This window comes from Patagioenas fasciata, chromosome 2, assembly GCF_037038585.1.
Source record: "Patagioenas fasciata isolate bPatFas1 chromosome 2, bPatFas1.hap1, whole genome shotgun sequence".
In the NCBI taxonomy this organism is placed as follows: domain Eukaryota; kingdom Metazoa; phylum Chordata; class Aves; order Columbiformes; family Columbidae; genus Patagioenas; species Patagioenas fasciata.
The window spans coordinates 140,345,668-140,358,943 of NC_092521.1; the positions used below are offsets into that span (position 1 = coordinate 140,345,668).

Consider the following 13,276-nt stretch of genomic DNA (forward strand, 5'->3'; position numbering starts at 1 on the left):
GAAAGTTTACTTCACAACTTGTCCAGTCCAGCACTGCATTTTTTTTCCTAATATCTAAGGTGAAATTTCCCTTGCTGCAATTTGTGTCTGTGGCCTCTTATCCTTTCATTATGCATCTCTGAGAAGAGTCTGGCTCCTACTTCTCTATACCCTTGAATTAGGTAGCATAAGAGAGGCAGGACTTTACATTTACACTGTTAAAGTTCAGTGCCAGCCCATTTCCCCAGGATGTCAAGGTCCTTTGAATGGCAGCCCTACCCTCTAGGTAGATATTGACTGCTCTTCTCAAACTGGTGTCATCTTCAAACCTGCTGAGGATGCTTTCTGTACAGATTGTTAAAGATGCTAAACAGAATTGGCTCTGGAATTAACCACTGAGGTGCAGCACTCTTAATCAGCTGCTGGTTGGACTTCAAAACCACTGACCCTTCGAACCCAGTGATTCAGACATTTTTCTGCTATTTCTATTTGATAACAAGTAATTTTAGCATCCCTTTCCAGCTTTACTGCCACCTGTCTTCATAGAGCATTTTGTGGATTTAACAGAACTCTGTATGTGTGACTCTGTTAAGTGCAGTCAGGAGATGGTTTATAGGTGCATTAAATAAACTCAGTATGAAAATAATTGCAGTTCCTACTTATTATGTTACAGTAATGGAATTGCTTTGAACTACTAGTCAACCCTGAATTCCAGGAATGTTTTTCTCTTTTGCCTTTTCTGACTGCACACTCCTATCCATTAAAACAATATTGGCTCAGCAGACTGAGGAATTCCTGAGCAAGGACACTGCTAACTGCAAAAGTGAAATGTTTTCGTCATTAACCTTCCTTGCAGTATTAGAGGAGGTTATAGTATACTTCAGAAAGTCAAAGAGTACATCTTAAGCTTGTAAGTACTACTGCTTACTTAGAAAGTGTTACAGGAGATCAATTTAGGGCTTACCACAAAATTAAACCTGAAGGTATTACCTGCTAGTACAAAATACTTCTGACTGTGGTAATTCTTTGAAGGTCTGTCACTAATGCAGTTTATTTCTAGCACCTCTGGAGGATACATTCAGATTACACAGTATAAAAAAAAATAAGATTTCTGTATTTGACAGTAGGAGCCCAGATAGTACAAAATGTCTTCTGTACTTGCATGGTAGTACCTAAATCTCTTGACTTAGCCTCAAAGTCAGTTAATAAAGAAAGATAGCTAACTGTGCTGCATGCAAATTGTTATTCTTGTGCATCTTGAGACTTTCCTTTTCTTAAACTGTAATTTCAGTTGTGTGGTACACACACATGCAGAGTAATACATTATTTTGGAGTTACTGGGCACACAGTTTTCAAATCTGATAAAACAGATTGGCAGAATTTCCCTATTGTACTACGCAGAGTTGGATTTTGAAAAGAACAATGTATTCAAGCAGTAGTCTTGTTCATACAAGCGGATATAATGGAAGTAGCTCTCTAGTGTAATGTGGTCAAGTGGTAGGATGAGCAATCATTAATTAGGAACCCTGGGAGCAGCTAAGCCTGAAGAAAGTGGGTTGTTTTTGTAGAATTCTGTGTTTCTGAGATCAGGTGTTAGAAAGGGGAGATTTTTGTTTACTCTTGCATTTTCCTAAGTCTATCCAATGTGTGAATTTTATTGTAGAACTCACAGAGAAAGCTAAGTTGGATCACCAAAGACTATTTATGCCTCAGTCCAAGTATATAAATATGAATCTAAATATTGTCTAGCCTGTTGCAGTGGTGAAAGTTACGGGCATTAACACAGGGACTTTTTTGGCCCAGTATTTTTCCCATTGTTGTAAACTATGTAAGTTAACATAAAATGTAAGTTTCAAACACAGGTATATGTCTCGGTGTTTTGATATCTGACAATGTTTTGAATGTATCTTTACTTTTGTGTTCAGTGATGTAAACTGATATTCTGTAGGAGCTAAATTAACTAGTACAGCTTTGCTTTAGATTAAGAAAAGTACAATATTTTCTGTTTTCTTGAACACCTTTACAATGAATATTACTTGAAAGTAATAGTTTAATTTTTGCACAAAAGTAACTTTCACTTTGGTAAACATGCCTCTTTGATTCTAGAGGCTATTGGTTGAAGTTTTATTTACGTCACACCTCAGAAAACTGCATTTTGAACATGGATAGTGTGTTTTATTTGTTTTATATACCTTCTCTCCTACACAGGTCATTAGCAAATTACCCTTCCCCCTCTGAGATTTCAAATTCTGCCATGAAAATAGCCACATATGAGTTTTCAGCGGTGCACATTATTTTGTTTGGTCCCCTGCACAAGAGTTGATATCATGCAAGGTGCTCACTGAAGGGGAGCTGACCTGAAAGCAGGTGTCTGGCTGACTGAGCTCTGCCCTGCACTGTATTAGAGAGACTTCAGTGGTTTCTGAAGGCGAACTCTGGAAGACAACTTGTCCCCTCTCCCTGCTAATTCATGGCTCCCTCTAGCACACTTGGCTTGTAAATAAAGTTTCTACAGGCTATGGAAAACTTTGCATGATAATATATTGTTAAAAGTTCTGTACTATAAAACATTTAAAGATTATTTTGTGATGTAGATACAGAAAAGACTGAGCTGCTACTGTGCAAGTCCTATTAACCACCGCAAAATCAGGAAACACTAAACAGTGAAATATGAAATCCATGTGGTACAGCATTCTGATACTGCATTTATAATGTGATACTGGAATAGAGATATTTTGAACAGATTATTTAACTGTTGGTGATATCTGTAAAAATGTTTACTATACTATAGAAAATGTAGACATGGCAGGATTTCTTTTTCAATTGAGGAGTTATCTCAAATTTTTTATGCTCATGAATGCAGAAAACACATTCATTCATCTGTTTGTGGTAATTTACTTTTGATGACAAAGTGAAACGATAATCTTATAGAAGTAATCTCAACCCTTTCGTTTCTTGTGGATTGTTCTTTCATTTTCTGTTGATATTCAGTAAAGCAAGTCATTACATTCTTGTGTGTGAGAACCATTCTCAGTTCCTCTTTTTCAGTGCAAGAGAATGTTGCCAATGCTATCAGTTTGTTCTCTTTCTGACCTGATTGCCTACACACACTGTAACACGTAATATATCAGCAAATGTGTTAAGGAAGAATAGGAATGTACACCAGGGAAAAGGCACATCTGACTATGCATTCATTAGTGGTTTATTTTCAACAAAATAGTCTGCACTGTTCATATATTAGTTGGAAAGATAATTAAATATTAAGGAAAACCTAGAAGTTAGTGATCATTAAAATCAACTGGTTAGATGTCTAATTTGTGTCTATGAGTAACTAAAGCATATGCATGCTTTGCTTTATATCACAGCTTTATTATTTACATTTCCATTCTTTATCTTTTTTATCACATTGGTCTTCCTTGGTGGAAGAGATATGTGGGTGAATCATAAAGTTTAGAATTGTGATTCATTGTTGAAGACAGCTCTGTTTCTAGCTGTCTTGTATAATTAAGGTTTTGTTACAAATCATGTCAGTTTAAATGAACATTACAAAATTAGAACTTGGGTCAATGCAGAAGAAAGAGAATAGAAGGCTTTGGTGTTTTTTTTTTTTTTATTTTTTCAGGAACAGGTGGTTTTTTAGAATTTTTTAAAGAACAAAGTTTGTAATTATTAATGCATATGATGGATCGATACTTATATCTAAATCTCAGCATAGTAACAGCATTTAATACCTGAGCAGCACATTCATTGTTGTAGTCATGATCATCTTTTGAAGAAGGCAGATAGTCATGACAATTGTATTGAATTTCAATTATGAATGAAAATTTGTAGTCATATCACTGCCTTTTACCAGTGGATAAACAGGGCAGGACTGTATTACAGAATTGCAGTAACTTAAGACTTCAAACTATCTCTTGTTCAAAACCCCCAAGAAAGGATTTTATGGATGCATCAGCAAGGATTTTGAAACTTCCATTTGATTCTATCCATCAGGAACAGGAAATGTAGAGAAAAACCATATTTTGCTGCAACAGCATTCATATTGTGTTTATTTTCATAAACTGCTTCTCAGTTAACAAGAGTAAATTGACCAGATGTCTTGATAACATCTTCAGTCCTTGGCACCAAAAATCTTCCTCAGAGTTTTGTAATCGGAAGGGGATGAAAATTGTGAAATCTGTCAGCATTTTCTGTAATAGCAAGAGGAAGGTTATTTGTAAAATTTAAGCAGAAGCTTAAGTAACCTAACTGTCAGGGAAAATATCTGAATAGCTGTACTCGATGTCACTGGGAATTAGCGATTAATAAAGAGCTGATTCTAAGCTCTCGCTATTCTTCATTCCCAGGGTGTATGTAGAGTTATTTGAAAGACAGTGGAGCAGGGTAACCAGAGGAAGCTTCCCAGGATGGCCATGAGCACACGAGGGGGCCGTGCAGGCTTGGTCAAGTCATGGTGACGCAAGGAGGCAGAACAGGTGGCCAAAAGCCCTTTCCTCTTGCTTGTGGCTAAGCAGGGACAGCAACCTCACTCTCTGGGCATTGCTTATGGGTGTGGGGGGAATTGGTTTTGTGGGGGTTTTATGCCCTTATGGAAGAGAAAGTAGACAAAGTCATGAAGTAGTGCTGCTCCTTTATGGAGCTATAAACTACTATTTTGATGTAATGAAGACTTAACTGATGAGAGTGCCCTATTGCCTGGTTCCTATTTCAGTCACTGCAAAGGACAACCAGCAACTTCAGGTTTTGTACTGAAATAAGGATTTGCACAACTGTGCTCAAGAGCAGTATGTACATGAGAAATTAATTTTTTTATTGACAAAACCCTTAATCTCCAAACAACTTTATTTGGCAGAAACACATTGTTTTTCTCTTCGGTGTGTAAATAATATTCAGGCTTGTGTTTTCACAATATTATTGTCATGTGCTCCAGTTTAAGATACTTCATGATAGAAGCATTTCATCGTGTAGTGTCTAGTCTGCCATGTCCCAGAGTAAAAGAAATCTACATAGATGAAATAATAGCCTAGGCAGCATTGATCATAGGGATAAGAAAACAGAGTGTGCTGAAGTAATTACTGCCTTTCTAGAAATGAAATAGATTTTTTTTTTCTTAAAAATACTTAGTAATTGAAAAAATGGTATCGTAATTGTGTTATAAAACAAAGGACATAGATGACATTTGTTAATAAAATATCTTAATTTTTAGGTGTAGGAGTCACAGAATCTCTAATCTCAGTGAAATCTTAGTGAAGTATACTGATGATGGTAACACTGGCAAGGTTTTTATATAAACCCACACATAACAAGACTTGTTAAAATACAGTCTTAGTGTTTTGTTATGCCAACAACAAATTTATTAACCTGTAGTCCCATGTGGCTTGGTGTAAACAATGCTATCAGATTAAGTTTTGATTACATCTAAGTCCCTTGTCTGGAAAATTTAGACTGCTACTTATTTCCCAGCTTTCTTCTGGGAGATAATAATTGTTAAATACAAAACAATTTAGTAAGTGAATAGTTTCCATGTTAAATTTGATTTTTCTGTTAGCCATACTCCTGTTTTAGCAATTACTTAACAATTACTTGGGCTTCATTCAGTAATAGAAGCAGCACGCTCTTTCCACTTTCTGCTTATGTCTGTGATAAATATAGCATGGTTTACAGGCAAAATAATTAGTCTGGCACTGCATGGCATTATAGTAGTTAAAGACAGTTCTCTGGATAGTGAGTTAATCATCAATCTCAGTGACTTTTACAGAATATGATTAGAGAACCACGGGTTTGATCAGAGAGACAGGGACTGTGTTTGCCCAAATTAGGTTGTGAGTGGAAGAAGTAACTCCACTAACAGTAAGAGCATTTCAGATGTCAAGTAAAACATTTACCTGGCCAAAATAATGTATTAATGGAATGTATACAGTTGTCAAAATCCCTGCTTTAAGTAACTGAAAAATACCAATCTTCAACAGTCACAAAGAGTATAAACCTTTCAAATTGATACTTGAATCTGTAGAATAACATTAGGAAAAGGCAATATGGAGTGAATCATCCAGCTCTTGTCAACTAGAAGTAACATGAATAGTTATGGACAGGCACTGTGAAAATTAAGATTCAGGAACTGATTTAGTATGCCAAGTTGTCCTCTAATTTGTGTTGTTATTAAGATGAAATATTTAGGTCTCAAGAATGAGTTTTCCTGCTTTGATTGCTACGGTACAACTGACAGTTAATCTGGAGGAAAAAAAAAAAAAAAAGTGTTAATCCTCAGGGGAGCTTCTCACCTGGGTCTGCTTGATATAAGTTAGATGCACTAATATGAGTCAGAAAAAATTTATGACAGAGTGTATATCTGCCCACAGAATAATGTTTAATAACCAAGGGAATTAATATTGGCTTTAGAGACACTCCATGAGGTAGAAAAAAAATAATGTTATTCAATGGACAATGTTTAGAGCCTGTCAAAGAACTAGATGGAGAGACAGTAACTAAAATGGGTATTAAGCTTTTGAAGGAGCTTATTAAAAGTTATTGGCTTAATCAGTGGACCCCTTGGCTAGGTATAGCTTCAATTGCTAAAAAATGATGGGCTGTATCTCCCTGAGAATGCACTGAAGATAAGGCTGTTAGTTTTGCTTACACATGCACATGCCAAAGTCAAACTCAAGACAGAGGATTTAGATTGGACATCTGTGAATTTCCACATGGTAGAACTAGTCTGAACTGTGTTTTTTACCTCAGGGAAACTGATCTGTATTATTAGCAGAGACGAGTATCTCACAAGAATGCAAAGTCATAACTTAGGAAGATACTGGTTTGCCTTGTGATTTTCCAAAATCTTTCTATAATTTTACAAATCCTGTAGTAGATACAATTAACACATCCTTAAAATAGTTGTTGTATGGATTTTCAATTTTTAGATATTTGTTTTTTCTCAAGGAATCACTAAAATTATATCTGAAGTAAAAAGGGTTTCATCATGTAAACTACACCAATAATAACAGAATTTGACACAATAATTGTATTAGAAAATGTACAGCTGTTCGGTCCCCCAATAAGCACAACTTAATACAGTACTGAGCCTATTACAAACAGTCTTGGCAGCCCTGCTCCAAAGGGCAGTCAGGATCAGGGAAGTTGTTTGATTAGCATCTCTGGAAAAATGCCCCGTCCCCTCCCTTTCACAGTGTTTTACCACAGATGTATGGCAAAACCAGTTCACTTGGGACCTTTGGATACATTTTAGTAGGCACACAGGCTTGAAAAGGACCATGGGGGTCATCAGTTTCCTACAGTCATCATGAGGTAGAAATTTAGTTTAGACCCATCAGACAAAAAAGCCTGAAACCGTAGGTCACTAAACCTTTACACTTACCTTCCTAAAGTATTTTTCCTTCTTCCTCCAGGAGGAAGTAGTCACTGATAGCTAGTTTTCTATTTTGAAACTTTGCATTAAAGCCTGTTTTTCTCCAAAGGTTGAAATTGATTAAGCCATAATACTTTTGTTAGGAAATTTTCCATTTTTACTTTTTTTTTCCAATTCACATAACAATAAAACAATTATCATCAGTACAATTGTAGTGCAATGCTTAAATTATGGAGTGTAGTATAATATAAAACATTTATGTTCCTTCATATATATACAGAATGATATGTTTTGTTTGGATGCAATGTTACTGTGACAATTGGAGATCCAAATTACTTTCCACAGACATGATGAGATACTGCATAGACTGTGTGCTGTCAGGTGCTAAGAATCATAAAAATGAGTCTATTGTGTAACAAACAAATAGAAGTTTCCAATCTTGTTACTATATAATAAGTTTTATGTTGTTTTGGGCAAGGAAATAGATTGAGATTTACTGAGGCTTTGGTTAGAATAATAGATAAGCAACCATGGTGAAAAACAACAACAACAAAACCGTGAGGAATAATAATAGACCATTGTCAAAGGCTACATTAATGAAACTGCCCTTTTCTTCATAAATTGTTGTGTTCTAAGTTCTTCCTTTTGTGCCACCTGAAGTTTTCTAAATAAACTTTGTTTTTCTTCTAAGAAAGCAGCTTTTATTCAGGATATGGCTGTCCTGTTATAAAATATTTTACCTCTATTGGCTGAAACTCCATCCCTAGCAGACATGCTTTGTCCCTCAACCCTTTTTCAAGAGTAGAAATTGTGGGTGGTTAAGTGTTATCCAGAACTAAAATGTGTTTCTAAATTTTATGTCTGTTCCTTTTTCTAAAATATATGCTTCTGATACAACTGTATAGCTTATAGAATATTCAAGTACTTGAAATGGCATTGCAAGGGCTTTTGTGTCTGAGTTATAGGCTATATCTGTAGGAAAAATGGTAATGCAAGAAGTGGTATAACAGGTGTGGATAACATGGTGTAATCTTTATAACATTTACAGTCGTCTCTAAGTTTTGGTTGTTTTTTTGTTTTTTTTTCCCCCCCCCCAGGCAAATTCTGATAAATAGAAATTTAAACAGAATCTCAAAAACGTCAGAAATATCAAGCATATTTGTTCAAGATATAACCAATGACAAATATTAGGTTGTTGTATAGCTATTCTAGGTTTTCAATGTGATTTTATGGTAGAGTATTGTAGACTTATGAAATTGAATAGAGACATCAATGAGAAAACTGCTGAATTAAACTCCATTCCTTTTTGCTTCCAGCAATTACTTGTCGCAGACAAGATGGAGGACAGGCTGACATCAGTGAGTGCCTTAAATATGCTGGTCCATTACCATCCTTAACACAGACGTGCCAGATTCCCTGCCAAGATGACTGTCAGTTTACGAACTGGTCAAAGTTTTCTTCCTGTAATGGGGACTGTGGAGGAGTCAGGACAAGAAAACGCACTCTTGTTGGTAAGAGTAACAAGAAAAAGAACACATCTTTTATTAATTATTGCTAGTGCTTTGATTAAAACTTGTGTTGTTCTGAGGTTCCACTATGACAAGCAAGCAATATTTGTCCTCATGGCAGAAAGCAGACCCAATGTCACTGTCATGCTCTATATACTGGGGGTGGAACAAAAAATTAGCCCCTCAGGAGAACAACCTCCTGCCATATGTGTCAGCCTCTTGATCATGGGGAAGTGGCTAGAGAAAAGATGGGAGAACAGAGGAGTCCAGGGTTTCTTCTGAATGGAGCGCATGTGGTAAACTCCAAAGCAAACCATTTCTTTTCATGACAGGCAAGTCAACATTGGCTGTAGTTCCAGGGCAGTGAAAAAGTTAAAGCAGCATAATTAACCAACAATCTGATCCAGTCTAAGGAAATAAAATTTAAAAATATTTACATTTTTGTTGAATACTCTGTTATCTTTTCACCAAAAGGGGCACAATTGTTTTCTATTTAAATGTTTCTCATACCGTGTTTATTCAAAATCCTGATTCTACAGCCTGCTTCTGCGCACAAAGAGGTCAGGATGGTTGCTGGTCCTGGTTTATCATTTCTACAGAATTATGCCCTTGAGATTAGCTATTTTTGATAAGCATTTATCAAATATAAGAAGCAGACATTTGTGGTTACACTCTCTTGAGCATTTTCTCTGAGTTACAGCTTAAAATATGAAAATATTTTTTCAAGAGCTTTTTTTTTTCTTCAACTTTGACTGATACTTTTCAAGTAGGTATTGGCCAATTTTGTGAATATCAAAAAGGATATAACTCGCAAACACTGATTGGCTTAATAGTGCAAAAAGCCACAGACCTTGGGCCCTTCAACATGATGTAGCTACTGTGAGGCACTCAGAGAAGTCCAGAACAATTTTGCTTTGTTCTGGAGAAGGAAAACTCTTCACATCACTCTCAGATCACTTTTAGTCCCAAACAAGATTAAACAAATTTAATTTTAACAAAGACAAGAAAGAAGATTTGGAAAGCTGATAATGAAAACCAGAGTGGCTGCAGACTCTGTTAATGATTTTTATCTTTTTGGTTCATATGCATTTTCTTAGTTTATGTGTATTTTCTCAGCTGAGTTTAGGGATTAGGTCTGCAATTTGTTTTGATTCCTCAGCAACTCTGATTCTGTGCACAAGCTGCATCTTGCTGGCATTGTTTAAACAGGTTGAATTATTACCAGATTTAACTTGACCTGTTTCTTTGGTTCTGTTTTCTTTATGCTGACCTGTAATTGAGAAAAAAAATCCTGTTAAAATTCCTCTGAAGTTTCCAATAGAAAACTTTTTAATAGAAAATCTTGTGAAAGTGGATTTAATTTTTTTTTTTTTTTTAATTTGTGACAGACCAATCAACAGTCATCTCTCCTTAACAGGTTAAGGTGTTAACTACTCACATTCTTTTTCCTGCTTATGGTCTTGGCTACACCAGGACTTCCCTCTCAGATAGTGTTTTAATGCATTAGAATTACTATGGCAGCTGAATGCTTTTCAGCCTTAAGCTTTGGTGTACCTCTTTTGGACTTTGTAGCTGCAGTCTTGAATATCAGATTTATGATTAAGACAGTCTTTTCTCTGGCTGAATGTTTGCTCCCCAAATTCTTTGTGTTCTCTGTTCTTACACTGCCTTCATCCAGCAGCTCAGACCACTGCATGAGTCAATACGTTGCTTGATTTTCTGCCTCATTTCTTGACACAACTAGGAATGCTATTTTTTGTGGGTGATTTTCCTCTTCAGTAGGTAGAGTTTCTGTCATGTGACACTTTGTTACTTTGTGTCCCTTGAAAACTCTTGAGGTTTTAGTTAACTGAATAAGAAGGTTTTCCAGTGATGTCCAACCATTTGCCGCAAACTTTTCCTTGGTCTGTGTGATGGATGTGCTTCCAGTTTGAAAAATCCTTTCTTCAACTTCTTTCTAATCTACATTTTTATTTCTTCCGCATGGAATGAAGAGGAAAAAAAACATGCTCTGCTCCTAAATGATAACTGAAACCTCAGGAGTGAGACTTGGCCTCTGTCACAGTGCTATTTGCCAATTAGACTGTATTGTCTGCGATGGAGGAAAGCTAGCTAAGGGGGGAGCCCATTAGCAGCCTCAGGAAGAATGTAATAGGATCCAAACTCCGTCCCCCACTTCATCCCCCTGTAAATCAGAAAACCTGTGGACAGTGAATAATTCATGATCTTCAATAAGACTCACTGTGACTGTCTCTTAACTCCAGTGAGCTTTATGCCAGGTTTGCTTCCACGAGGGAAAAAAACCCTGATTAAGAATTTTTTTATTTTTTTTTAAAAAGACAAGAAAGAACAGATTCTCTTACCACACTATTAACACCTTGAGATACTTCCCTGTCCAGAGTTAAGTTACCTCTTCAAACTCGCTAAGATCGTGATATGTGCTGTGGTGCATTCTCTGTGGCAATGTGCTGCCCAGGCTAACATTTAAAGCTGAACTAGAGTGAATTCATAATTATTTATGTTGAAAATGAAGAGGAGAAGTATATTTTTAGTATGAAGTTGTGTTGTCAAAAGAAAGTTTTCTTCAGATACCTTCTTTCTATTCTAATTCAAGGCAGTAGTAATTACAAGCACTAAGGGTGCTGCAAAGTTGTGTCCAGTGCCTGTTATATTTGTTTCATTGCTAACTTTTTCATAGTGTATTCCCCAAGGAGTTTTATCCAAAGTAAGTATAAATATATGGCTTTATTTTCAAAGATATTGCCTTTGTACAAATTGTAGGCATCCATTACTTCAGAAATTCACGTCATTAACCTAAAGGAATAAAGATTAATGTAAATAGTTTTAGGCATGTGTATTTGTTTGCAAGCACTAGTTACAGAAGTCTAAATGAAATTTTTGGAGAGAAGAAAACTAATATGAACTTTTGAAAATAATTGTTTCTTCTTTCTAGGAAAAAGCAAGAAAAGGGATAAATGCAGAAATTCTCAGTTGTATCCTCTGATTGAGAATCAGTTTTGTCCATGTGACAAGTACAGTGCTCAGCCTGTGGGAAACTGGTCAGACTGTATTTTACCAGAGGGTAAACTGGAGGTATTGCTGGGAATGAAAGTACAAGGAGACATTAAGGAATGTGGACAAGGCTATCGTTACCAGGCCATGGCATGCTATGACCAGAACAATCGACTTGTGGAAACATCACGATGCAACAGTCACGGTATTTAGAAACCTCTTTTCTTTCTTCCGTTTACTGATCTGCTTACTTTCATTTAACATAATGTGTGTTCAGGTAGAATTAGCAGATTAATATTTATGGCTTAGGCAGCATTTTCTCCCAAGATGCCTTCAAACCCAGCATGTGTTTTTGCTGACTCGCAAAATAGTAAACTTAAGTTTAACTGATTCCTACAGTGCAATATTTTAAAGAAAGATTATGGTAATTACTAACTAAGTATTTTAATATAGAAAAGTAAAATCTTGCTGTTTTTCCTGATTACTGTACCTGTAAATTTGAGAATAAGTCCATTAAGAAGGGTCAGATCCTCAAAACATAAAGAAGGATAGCACAGGACTATTTTGGAAAGGCTGAAATTATTTCCACAGATTCTTTAGATAGATTTAATCTCCTTAAACAGCCTTATTGCTACCATTTGCTCCTCAACACCTCAACAGGCATGCATTGACCTGAGTTCAACAGTACACAACACTTTCTCCATACAATTCTACCATGTGTAAAACTCATATATTTAAAGACCTTATGTTCTTTGTAGTCATGTTGCTCCTGAAGGGAAGAGTGTTCCTTCCTAAAGTGGATGCATCTAAAGTGTTGGGATCAAAACTGGCACTTTCTGATTTTCAGTGAGACAGAAATGTGCTAATTTACATCATTGAAGTTTTGGTGTTCATTTCTTTTCCTGCTTGCACTGCAAAATTGCATCTGACCTATTGGTGTGGAAAGCTGGATGTTAGTGCCATTAAAATGTCAATGTAAGTTTAATTTGTATATACATTCTACTTTATGATGTTAAATTAAGATAACAGAAATTTCATTTATTTACTTGGGCAAAGTTAAAATAGCTAATCAAAGAATTTTAATTACTAATGGGGATATTAATTAGCACTATTAATTCCTGTTTTGATCTATGATAAATTAGGAACTGAATACATGAAGCCAAACTGTAGTGTATCTTTGTGATTCCATGGAAAAGTGACCATGCAGATTTATAACTCGAACCAAAGCTGGAAGATAATTTTATGAAGAATTTTTTTCCCCTTTCAATTTTTATTCAAAATCAGCTCTTTCTATAGTTAGCTCACACTGAAAGATACACTTGCATAAATACATCTGAATGACAAAATGTAGATCCTAAACTCTCATAGGACAGGAAGTCTTTCTACTCTGAGAATGTTCTTTAATTCTGTTCTC

General features: G+C 35.8%; 1 protein-coding gene across 1 annotated transcript in view; it reads left to right on the forward strand.

Moving 5' to 3' along the window:
* THSD7A (thrombospondin type 1 domain containing 7A) overlaps positions 1 to 13,276 on the forward strand; it is a 281,443-nt gene that overhangs the window by 222,773 nt on the left and 45,394 nt on the right. Inside the window, exons 14-15 of the mRNA XM_065832371.2 lie at positions 8,659 to 8,853; positions 11,804 to 12,067. Coding sequence (XP_065688443.1) covers positions 8,659 to 8,853; positions 11,804 to 12,067 — 459 coding nt within the window. The remainder of the gene's footprint in view (positions 1 to 8,658; positions 8,854 to 11,803; positions 12,068 to 13,276) is intronic.